This window comes from Lontra canadensis, unplaced genomic scaffold (assembly GCF_010015895.1).
Source record: "Lontra canadensis isolate GAN:19392208 unplaced genomic scaffold, GSC_riverotter_1.0 scaffold9, whole genome shotgun sequence".
Taxonomy (NCBI): domain Eukaryota; kingdom Metazoa; phylum Chordata; class Mammalia; order Carnivora; family Mustelidae; genus Lontra; species Lontra canadensis.
The window spans coordinates 32,913,483-32,925,861 of NW_022631003.1; the positions used below are offsets into that span (position 1 = coordinate 32,913,483).

The 12,379-nt window shown below is 38.9% G+C and overlaps 1 protein-coding gene across 5 annotated transcripts in view; it reads right to left on the reverse strand.

Moving 5' to 3' along the window:
* IRAG2 (inositol 1,4,5-triphosphate receptor associated 2) overlaps positions 1-12,379 on the reverse strand; it is a 46,514-nt gene that overhangs the window by 32,989 nt on the left and 1,146 nt on the right. For 2 of the 5 annotated variants that reach the window (XM_032855246.1, XM_032855243.1), the window contains exons 2-6: positions 6,194-6,255; positions 4,775-4,855; positions 3,889-3,985; positions 1,741-1,888; positions 847-928 (exon numbers count right to left, since the gene is read on the reverse strand). In XM_032855246.1, the coding sequence (XP_032711137.1) occupies positions 847-870 (24 nt within the window). In that variant the 5' untranslated portion in view covers positions 871-928; positions 1,741-1,888; positions 3,889-3,985; positions 4,775-4,855; positions 6,194-6,255. The remainder of the gene's footprint in view (positions 1-846; positions 929-1,740; positions 1,889-3,888; positions 3,986-4,774; positions 4,856-6,193; positions 6,256-12,379) is intronic. The other 3 variants (XM_032855244.1, XM_032855245.1, XM_032855247.1) reach the window with 3 other exon arrangements.

Below are 12,379 nucleotides of genomic sequence, written 5' to 3' on the forward strand. Positions count from 1 at the left end.
ACTGAGGTTGGGGATGGGGGGAATGGGGATAGACTGTCAATGAGCAGGAGGCTTCTTTTTAGGATGATCAAAATGTTCTAAAATTAATTTTGGTGATGACTGTGTAATTATGTGAATTTATTTAAAAACATTTAATTAATCCAATTGTTTAATATGTGAATTATAGCTCAATTAAGCAATGAAAGAAAAAGGATGAATGATGGGTTATTATATCCTGAAACAGAACTGTGGGCTCCATTTGATTGAGAAAATTATGGCCAGGCTCAGGCTGTAGACTGAGGGAAGCACTCCACACATACCTCCATAACCTGGAGAGTTTGCCTAAATGATATGTTATTCAGTGTTACTCTTTTATTTATTTATTTTTTTATTTAGGTGGAGAAGTACAATTAGCACCTGACTGCAGCAATGAATACTCTATGGGCATTGCCCTACTTTGTGACTTTTTACAAAGTACAAGCACATCAAATATTACCTAGGCTTGGCTTCAATTCTTAGACAATAAGACCTGAGACGTCTTAGAGTCATGAGTGAATTTTAAGTCCCAAACCAACCTGCCTCTTTAACAAAATCTTCAGTGTACTTCACCAAATATCTCCTTTTGGCTTCCTTGTGTTAATACTACAGAAGGGACAGAAAGCCCCCAAATGGCTGAATTTTAATTTCTTGCCATCAAATGTTGGTCTTTCTCAGGCATCTGTGTTTTGTGGTATAAGATTCATATTTGCTGTAAGAGTGCCCATAATACTTCAAATACACACACACACACACACACACACACCCATAGAAGATGACCAGGATAACAGTAGTACTAAAAATAAAGTAGAAATATAGTCAAATGCTCACTTCCATCCTTAGGTCATCATTCATCCTGATGCAACCGGAAAGATCTGATCCTAGGTAGGGGCCAACTTTAGGGCCTGGGCACCTGACAATAGAAAGCAAAGTTCCTTACTACAGAGAGAAAGACCGAGAATTTTGGCAGATATCAAATGCTTCCCTTCCCTGTCCCAACTTAACCAAATTTCTAATTAAGCTCATGGTTTTAGTAAGATACAAGGAAAGAGAGCACCAACCTCCACCGGAGAGAGGTCGCAAACCATAGAGAAGCTGGACAAAAATGAAAATAAAGAATTTGCAATTCAAAGTCTTGCTTCCTTACCCTTGATACAGAAAGGAAATTTCATGGGAGTGAACAGTGCGCACAAACTCCACTGACATTCTGAAACATTTCCTAAGGAAGTTCAGTCTGCGTACTCAGAAAGGTGAGCACAGAGGAACTTGGGTAGAGGGTGGGTGTGGGGGCAGGGATTTGCAGAGGCTCATTAGCCTTGAGGAAGAAGGAATATGCTCAAAACTGACCCAAGTTAACTTAGCAGTAGATAGTAGATTCCTAAAAACTGGGAAACATTCAGCTAGCCTAATTTGTCTTTTACATTTTAGAATGGATAGTAGGGGAATCAAAGAACAAGAAAAGTCGCTTCAAGAAAACTATAGAGGTATCTTTGTTTTAAAATTGCCAATTTTCAGAAAGTCAGAAGTTCCATTGTAAGAACTCCATAATAAAGACATGATGGTCTCAGGATACAAAAGTCTAACTGACTAAATGTCTAGGCAATACCCCTGGGGCAAGTAATACATTATATGTTAATAAAAATAATAATTTTTAAAAAGTCTAGGCAATAAAAAAAAGGCCACCTGTGAAGAACAGGGTAAGTATATTCTGTTCGTTTAACTTACTTGCGTCTTCTAGTCACATCCAAAGCTCCATCCTCTAATTCTCCATAGTTGGGCCTTTCACATGAAACCTGGATTCTTTTGGCTACACCTGAGAGAAGTGTCACTTCCACTCTTGGAATTGCTGTGAGACTCTCTACATGCAAGACATCTGCAGAACAGCCAAGAATAAAACCAAAAATTTATTTCTGGTTTAAACTAGATAATAAATACACATATATTTATATTTATTTTTATATATAATAAATATATGTTTTAATAAATGTAATATATAAATTATACATATATATAAAATTATATGTGTGTGTATATATATGTGTATGTATATATGTATGTACGTATATATAAAGCAGAAGTCAACTCAATTCTATTAACCCTCCCCCTCCTTGATGCTTAGTTACATGAAGTGAAAATGCCATTTTTTTTTTTTTTAAGCAGAGTGGGGAAAGGGCAGAAAATACTTGCCTAAAAGCAGCTAGAGGGGTCAACAATCTGCAGCCAGAGGGTAAAATACAGCCAGCTGCCTGTTTTTGTAAATAAAGTTCTCCTGTAACACAGACACACCCATTCATTCATACCATGGCTGCATGTGTGATACCAAGTAGTTGCTGCAGAAATCACACAGCCGCCAGAGCCGGGAGGATTTATTGTCTGCCCCTGACAGAAACAGCTTTACCAACTCCTGAAGACAAAATGGTCAGACATGGGGATGGGGACCCATTAGAAACAAAGGAAATAGGGTAACAGACCACGTGGTTTTTGTTTGTTTGTTTTTTTAAGATTTTACTTATTTACTTGACAGAGATCACAAGTAGGCAGAGAGGCAAGCAGAGAGGCAAGCAGAGAGAGAGGAGGGGAAGCAGGCTCCCCACGGAGCAGAGAGCCTGACGCAGGGCTCGATCCCAGGATCCTAGGATCATGATCTGAGCTGAAGGCAGAGGCTTTAACCCACTGAGCCACCCAGGTGCCCCCAGACCACATGTTTTGGAGGAAACCATCTTAGGTGTTTTTTTCCGAGCATAGGAATGAGTAATAGGAAAAAAACAGAGGCTTGGGAGTCCATCAGAAAGTTTTCGTTCAAATCCTTGTTCTGCCACATACTAGTTGTGTGCTCTTGGATACGCACCTCAACTACTCCGAGCCTCAGCTTACTTGCTTGTGAAGTAACACGTGACCTTAGGCAAATTACTAAGTCAATATTCCTCTGTTTCCTTATCCTTCTTATCTTACATTAGCATCTTCTGGCAGGGATGTGGTGAGGATTAAATGAGGTAATAGTGACATTAAGAGCAGAGAACAGGCATCTGCAGGCACTGCCGGATTGTGGTTGTGTTATTATTCCTGGGTTAGTGTGAGTAAAATATCTCTGTAAAGTCGTATGCTATTGATTGAAGCAAAGTGGCCATTCTACTAGTCGTGGTAGTAGTTTTCCCTTCTCTAGTTGAAATGATCCACAGATCAGTCTACTTGCTCTTTATTTCTTCTTAACTTTATTTTGCAAACCATCCCATGTCTTTTGGTCATTTCAGAACCAGCCATTAACTTTTGCTTTCAGCCACATCTCGGTTGTGATGAGAGATGTCACTACCATGAGCATTTCCTAAGATGAAATTCATTCTCCTTGACCTGACACTGAGTCATAGTTCACAATATGACCCACAACCAAAAAAGCTCCAAACTTACATTCTACTGCATCACAACCAAACTCATCTAAAAAAGACTTGTCCAGCTTCGATTCTTCTTCAAACACTTGAGACTTTTGCATTCTTCTGTTTCATTTTGTCCTCCCCAGCTAAAATTCTTTTTCCATCCTTTTTGCAATTCCAAATGCAACCCATCTTTTAAGGCCTGCTTCAACTCTCATTTCTTCTACGAAGCCTTCTTTGACTTCTCTGGGCCCATTCTAACCTCCCTGATAATCTGTGAGCTATTTTAAGATTTATTTTTTATTATACAGAAATATGGGGCCTTGCACAGAGTAGGTGCTCCAACAGAAGTTGACTGAGAGAATTCAAGGATAAATATTTGAGTATACAACAACTTTTCCTATACAAATATAATTGTGATTAATGACTTTCCATTTCAAAAAGAACCTCACCCTCAGCCATGCCTGATAGGGTGGGTGTAAGGGGGGCGGCTATCCATGCTTACCTAGTGGAGGTGTATACCAGCTCGTATGTATGAAGGTCAGGAGTGTCTGATGTAGTCTTGCTTCTTGACCACTATATCGTTTATGGCAACACCGCTTCTGAACAGAAAATTAAATAGTATTAGCTATCTAAAGGGTATAACATATTTCATTATCTATTATCTTCATCTCCAAAGGTAGAAAGAATATCACTGGTCTAAATAACCCTGTGAGAGAGGTCAAGAAGAAAATAAATGATCCCAAGTAATAAAGCTTTCAACCTTTTGATTGAAAGCTATACCCTATGGGTAAAGTATAATTCTCATTAAAAATTACAGTTCAATAATTTAACAGAATTGTATTAATTCCCAATAATCGATACTGTCATATAAGCAAAAGCCTTGAGGATAAAGATATGGGTGATGGGTAACCTTAGTTATACAATACTTCTTCATGATACCACAATCAAATAATTTAATGTATCACTGTATCGTAGTATCTACTGGCATTTTGTGCATGTGTGTGACAAGGAAGAAGAATAAGAAGGGACACGTGGGGGACTCAGTTGGTTAAGTGGGTTAAGTGTCCAACTCTTGATTTCAGCTCAGGTCATGGTCTCAGTGTCATGAAATCAAGCCCTGTGTTGGGCTTGGAGACTGCTTAGGACTCTCTCACTCTGTCCCCCATTACCTGCTTGTGTTCTCTCTCTCTCTCAAAAGAAAAAAAAGTAAAAAAACAAAAAAAAAAAAAAAAAAAGAGTACGTATTCATTGTTTCATCTCATAATCTCCCAAAAATGGTCTGGCTTAGAGTTCTAAGACTAGTAATACACACTGGGCTTTGCTTTCCTTTTTGACATAGTAGTGATTCACTACTGGCACTTAACTTGTTTCAAAAAGCTTAAACTTACCAGTTTTTCTTGAAATGGTTGTTGAATTCCATCTGTGCAGGACAAGGGATCACAACAAGGAAATTCCTCATCTAAACAGCTCTGTCATGAGAAAATGGTGGAGCATATTCAAAGGCAGAATGACGACAGCATCAAGGATACAAAGCATATTAGACTTAAGAGCAGATATGATGCTACCTGAGGAGGGTAGTATTGGCCGGTTCTGTCAAGGGTTTAAGGGAACAGTCTTGTAATGGTAAAGGCTTTATTGCATTTTGCCCCTTGTTCTAGGAATGAAAGTCAAAGTTTGGGGACAGGAAATGCAACGGGTTTGTCACTGAAAGCTTCAGGCAGAGGCCAAAGAAGGTTGTCTGGAGACAGGTCAGTGTAGTGAAAATGGTGCCTCTGAGAATCCCATAGCAATCAAATTGTGGCCTTAGTCCAAGAGGTAGAAATATACCTATCACAATTACATTATAGAAAATTGTATCGGTGTTCCTGGTAAGATTAAAGCATATTTAGATGTGGAGGTTTTTTCCACTTCAATTTACTGTAGGGGGCTTTTTAGGCACTCTGCCTGGCCTAATCTCCCACATGCATAATTTTTTTTTTTCCTACTTAAACAGATGTGCCTGCATTATGCCTTGGGAACAGATACATGCAGACACCACCCTTCTTTCATCCCTTCTCCAGTCCCCGCCCCCAGTGCCAACCTTACTGTTCCTTATGTTCCTCATTTATGAACAAAAAGGAGAAATTCACCAAGTAGCATAAGTGAAAGAAATACATTGAACTCTACCATGGATATATTGAGATATCCAGACAGGAAGGGGTTGAAAGTTTAATTCAAATACGAGGGCGCCTGGGTGGCTCAGTTGGTTAAGCGTCTACCTTTGGCTCAGGTCATGATCCCAGGGTCAAACCCCGAGCCAAGCTCCTTGCTCAGCATGGAGCCTGCTTATCCCTCTCCCTCTCCCACTCCCCCTGCTTATGTGCTCTCTCTCTCAAATAAGTAAAATCTTCTTAAACACACACACACACACACACACACAAACCAAAAAAAATAAATAGGAGAAAAAAGATGCAGGAACCATCCCAGCCCATCTAACAGTACACATTCAAGAGTATCAGAAAGGATGTGCCTAAGACTAAAACACTGGCCCTTTGCTAATAGGTACAGTAAATTCTGAAACGCTTTCTCTTTGAAAGATGTTATTAGGAGCTATTCACTAATGAGAACCCCACTCTTGTTTTGTTAAATGCTTTCACAGTGCAGAAGAGAACAAAGTCCACCAGAGCATTTTCTTCTAAGTTGGTTATTTAATTTTATGATTAAAATGATTATCTATTATAAATTAGCTTCAAAACTTTACACAAATTGGACCTCTTCCCCATAGTAAATACATATCACAAGTTTTTTGTTTTTGTTTTTGTTTTTACCTGAAATAACAAGCCATGGAGGTGTCCTTTAATTAACTTCTTTCTCAGTGACTCAGTTGTTGCTAGAAAGAGAATTCATAACCAGCTTAATAGGATAATTTGTAACCCCATTTTCCCTCAGTTCCTCTCATAAACTTTTAAGAGCTTTAAATTTGGGGTCTGAGGAAGGGAGAAAGAAAGCAGTGACTTCTGAGAATGGAGTTCTCAACTCATGTCTGGTGGGAATGGAAGAGCAGAACAAAGGCTAGAGCAGCTAACCCATGATCCCCGCTGGGCATTCCAAATTCCCCTCCACAGATGTGAGAGATGTCCTCTAGAAGTCAGAATGATTCCACCTTAACACAGTAATACACCTCAGAGGTCATTCAGTCCAACTGCCTAGAATGTAGAAATCCTCTCTCCCAGAAGCCTCTGCATGAGCTGTGAGTGAGGGATGGCAACCCCTAGAATCAGAGCCCTGTGATCCCAGAATCCTACGGGTAGGTCTGAGATGACAAGAACACTGTTGTCCAGTGGATTTCAATGATAACTGGTTAGTCATGCTGGGATCAGACTCACAGGATGAGGCTCGATTCAGTATACTTTTTCATGAAATTAAAAATGTTTGTCTTTCTACTTCACTGAAATCTGCCTCCCAGTAACTTCCAATTTTTCATCTCTGGAGTAACAGAAATGAGGGGGAAAAGAAAAACCTTTTTAACTTTTTGAGTTACACAGGTACATATCACTTACCTGACAATCTACACTCTTTAAAATATAGACAAGAACCAGAAAATAGGCCGAAATCTTGTGCACCAAAATAGATGTTGATATTCATGGCCTTTATTCCTGTGGCAATTCCTCACACTTCCACTTGTACAGTAGGCTCTGAATTAATACATGATTCTGACAAGCTCTGACTGCCTTCTCAACCCACAGATGATTAAAAACAAAAATTACATGAGGGTAGGAAGCTCTGCTAGATGGAGACATATTAATAGCTACCTTTTTTTTTTTTTTAACACTAACAGCAAGGAAAATTAACAGCAAATACTCTGGTGTCCAAACCATACAGTTTTCTATCTCAATAGACTGAAAAATTCTGAGCCATTAAAATAATACTAATATATGTGAAAAAGTACATAATCTAACAAAATTTTTTTCTAAGAAAAAGGCTTAAAAAGCTTCAATTATATTGAAAATTACCATGTAAAATCCTATTTTGTAAGAATTTTTTTTTGTAAAAATAACTTATTTCACAACTAAGCTTCACTTAGTGTTACTAAGCCCACTAGGAGTAAAATACTTATTTAAAAATTTCTAACATATTTAAGTAATTTTTAATACTTAAAACTCTAGTAAAAGATTGTTTTAGAAAATTCTCTCTTTTAACTGTATTAAATAAATCCTTCTCCCGACCTACATCTAAGCAAAAGCAACCAAACCTCTCAGAAGTGACCAACATTATGTTTGTGAAGGTTGTGTTTCTCCAAGACACTCTCTGTGGATTTCCAAATAGGCTTGTATTTCAGAAGAAATAATGAATTTGTATAAGACTATCTAAATTGCCCATCTGCTTTCCCACCAGGCAATCTTGGGTTTTAGGACTAGTCCATCTCAAAACATTTAAATCGTAAACCTTGTTTCAACAGATGTTTTGTGCAACGTGTAGCAACTATTTCCATATGTTCCATGAGGCAAAATACATTGCCTTATGAGCCTAATATGCATTCACCTTTGCATTCTTTATGTGTTTGGAGTTGGACCTGCCATGTCTCTAGGACATTTAGATTTTACATGGAAACAAATGAAACAATGGCCACTACATCCCCCGCTATTGCCATCTGCGATATAGGATGGGACCGGGTGTCTTAGATACACTGTCTTTGAAGGAAGCGGAGATAAAAGGCCCTACAATTAATTGGCTGTTGATAATTAAAACTTTAGTATCAGTGCAATAATAATGCTATCAATGATGGTTGACATTTATGGAACGTGAACTTTTATAACACAATGGATGTGTTATGTTCTATAAAACTGTGTATTCAAAAAAAATTAAGTTTCACTGAAAATCAGAGACCAGGAGAAAATAATTCACAATACATATATCTGTCAAAGGACTTGTATCCAAAATATGTAAAGAAATTGTACAACCAATGACAGAAGGACAAATGTCCCAATTTGAAAATGGGCAAAAGATTTAGATATTTCAGGGAAGCCTGGATGGCTCAGCTGTTAAGCATCTGCCTTCGGCTCAAGTCATGATCCCAGTGTCCTGGGATCAAGTCCCCTATTGGGCTCTCTGTTTAGCGTGGATCCTCCTACTTCCTCTCCAGCTCCCCTGTGCTTTGTTCTCTCTCTTGCTATCTCTGTCATAAATAAATAAAATCTTAAAAAAAAAAAAAAGACTTAACGACTTCACAAAGAAGATTTACAATAGTCAGTCGGCACAACAAATGAAAATCACAGGAAGATACCCAGAAGAGTGACAAAAATGGAAAAGACTGACACCATCAAGCACTGATGCTGTAGAGAAACCAGAACTCCCACACACTGCTGGTGGGAGTGTGAAATGTTACTGACCCTATGGAAAACTGGCAGTTTCTTAGTTACAGCTGCGCTATGCCCTAACAACTCTGCTCGTAGATCTTTATCCCAGGTTAGGGAACAACATATGTCCACACAAAGACCCATATGCAGACATTCATAACAGCTTGCTCCATAACAACCCCAAATTGCAAATAATTTAGATGTCCAATAATAGGAGAAAAGATAACTGAACTATGGAACCATTCATACAAAGAAATATGACTCTATCATGAAAAAGGCATGCCACTAATAAACACAAAATATTAAGATAAATATTATGAGGGAAAGAAGACAAAAACACAAAAGTACATATTTTATATCTCAATTCTAGAAGCTAAACTAACCCATCGGTGATAAAAATCAGATCAGAGGTAGATCCTTATAGTGGTGGAGGTGGGGGAATGGCAGTGACTGGAAAGTAACACAAGGGAACTTTGTGGGGTTACAGTTCTGTGTTTCAATGTGCATTTGTAAACAATATACTTCAGGTGGTGCCTGGGTGGCTCAGTTGGTTAGGCCTCTGCCTTCAGTCCAGGTCATGATCCCAGGGTCCCAGAAAAAGCCCTGTGTCAGGATCCCTACTCAGTGGGGAGCCTGCTTCTCCCTCTCCTGCTCCCCCTGCTTTTGCTTTCTCTAATAAATAAATAAAATCTTAAAAAAATACACTTAAGATCTGAACATTTCATGATATGTTAATTATGCATCAATTTTTTTTTTAAAGAACTTGTTTTTTAAAAAATTACAAGAACAAAAAAAACAGTTTATGAGATGAACTCAGGTTAGGAAGAGACCATCAAAAATGTATATGCAACATGTAACCAGAGCACTAACAAACAAAATTATAAATTATTAGTGCCTCAGAAGAGAACTTGGATCACGGAGACATGCCTCTTAAAATGACCAAAGGCGGCCTCACAGGGTAACAGAAATGCACAATAACAAAAGTGTGGAGATTCTGGTGACATTTAAATGGCACAGCGCTGGTGGGATGCTAAGGAAATACAGATGGACGTGGAACTCAGGGAGTGGGATTGCTAAAGTGAATGCAGCCGGGAGTACCGTCTGCCACCAGCTAGAGCTCCGCAAGGCTGGGTGGCTCTTCTCTGGGGGAGGACGCCCAGGTGGAGACACTCATTTGTAATTTTAAAATAAAGCTAAAAGGGCTCCTCCTGCTTGTCAGCAGCCAAGCAGAACACTCTCTCCTTCCGTGCTGAAGGTTCTAGTTCTCCCACCAAGCCAGACCCTATTCCTAGGAAAATCGTGAATGAAATGATACAACTTCCATATTGCAATCAAGTCATTACCCATTGGCTAAAGGCGAATGAGAACGCACGCGGCAGAAACGTGCTCTAGCCAAACAGACTCTCCCGAGCACCAGCTACTGTTTCGCATTTGTTATTTATAAATTAACTACTGCGTTTTCTGGAAGCGGATACTGACACTCAGAGAGGTAAAGAGATTTGCCTAACTTTATCCAGTTTCGCTTTTGTCTTAGAATCAGAACATCGGTTCCTTTAGGTTCAAATACCACGCTTTTTTTTTTTTAAAGATTTTATTTATTTATTTGACAGAGATCACAAGTAGGCAGAGAGGAAGGCAGAGAGAGAGGAGGAAGCAGGCTCCCCGCTGAGCAGAGAGCCCGACGTGGGACTCGATCCCAGGATCCTGGGATCATGACCTGAGCTGAAGGCAGAGGCTTTAACCCGCTGAGCCACCCAGGCGCCCCCAAATACCATGCTCTTAATCATTAGGCTATACTGCCTCCTAGATTATGTCATCCATTTCTGCCTCCTACATTTGGGAAAATTTAGGCCCCCATCCCATCAGAGTTGCTGTGCAAGAGATGATTTGGGGTTGTTCCTATCTTTACCTCAATCACCTCAACCCCCGTTTCTTGTCTCATGTCCCTCTTGTGTACTGACTGCTCAAGACACATGGCCATCTTCAAAGCCCTGAGGCTCTTATCTGTCCCACACCCCAACCGCTCCATGCTAAGGACAGCAAGTTAGAAGACAGCTCCCAGAGAGATCATCTAGGTAAAAGCCTTCTCTAAAGTTGATACAGATACTAGGTTCAGATAAGGAGTTATGATATACAGGAGCTGCTCAGGCTCTCCGGCCAAGAAAATATTTATAGTCTCTAAAGGTAATCAGTTCCCTCCTTGCTTATTAAATCAGGGACTCAATGAAGATTTCATGTTGGACGGGGTAAAAAGAGTATGAACTTTAATGAGGTGATAGTCTATACTAGATCAAGTGGTCGGTGTTTCATTAGATCCACTCTAATATGTTAGGTAAATGCCCTAGATCTAAGAAGACTTTTGGTTTCCTTTTCAAAACAAACATCCATTTATATACCTAGGATTGCCTTTGTTAACAAGATACTTAGATATATACGTAGGTAAGGAGCAGAAGAAAGAAAATATATAGGTAACCATTCAAGAAACCCAGCAGTTCTAAGGGCACATGTGACAGAGGCTGGCGTGTTCACTTACAAGCTCATACATCAGTCCAATCCTGGCGGCCCCTGAAAACTTAGACATTATTTTTTTAATATTAGGTTTAGGATTTCTATTCAAATGTCATGAACAACTTCCTAGTTCCAGTTCATGAACCCTGTCATTGACCTGAACATTTGGACACAATCACTGAATCCCCACCCAATTTGCTAAGGAACCATTCTTAGATGCGACAAAAAGCCATTGCCTTAAACACTTAATAATGTAGTAAGCTAACCAGAAAGTTTCAGAAGAACTAAGTGGATTTAAATATTTTTATTTTCTGACTCAGAATTCAAACGTCTGACTCAGAATTCAAACAGCATGTGGTGACAGTGGTAATGGTGGAATGTGCCAGGATGTGTTTATGTGATAACTGTCCTACCTCGCTGACATTTATTCACAGTCTATCTGGAAAATCTGCTCCGCAGAACATTTAAAAAATATGTGCCACCTAAATTTCCCTTGTTGCAAAGGTTGATTTTTAAGGCATTGTTAGAAAAATCCTCATAAGCAAATGGTCTTCAGAACAAAATCCTGATGTGTATGCCTTCTATGGGCAGCAAAAGATACAAACAAGAAAAAAAAAAAAAACAACGAAAAAAACAAAACAAAACAAACAAAAAAACCCAGGCAGGTTGTGAGCAACTCAAGACAGAAAGGAGGCATCCACTCTACTTTATCCAGCCAGGAAAAAAAAAAAAAAAACATATGAATACAACCCAGGATAGCTTTCAGTAGTATTTGGACCAATGAAGTGGGAAGACAATAGCAACTTCGTTATATCAAGAATGTATATTTTGGGATAAGTTACAAAAGTTGACTCTTCCAAGAAGGTATTAAAAGGAAATCAAAGGCGAGATTAGGGTGGGGGGAGTAGTAGGAGGAGATAAATTCTTAGCTTTATAAACTATGGGGTATAATGTTGACTTAATCAAAGATAAATATAACTGAACCCAAAAAATTAGTCCTCTAAAAACAGTGTCTAAAGCAAACAAACCGTAAACCAAATCTGGAATGCCTTTTTACTTATGTCTCAACAAGAACACTTCTGATCACAAGGGAATCTTCTCCAGTGCCCTCTGAGCAATCATAAAATAATGTATAGATTATGTAATTTA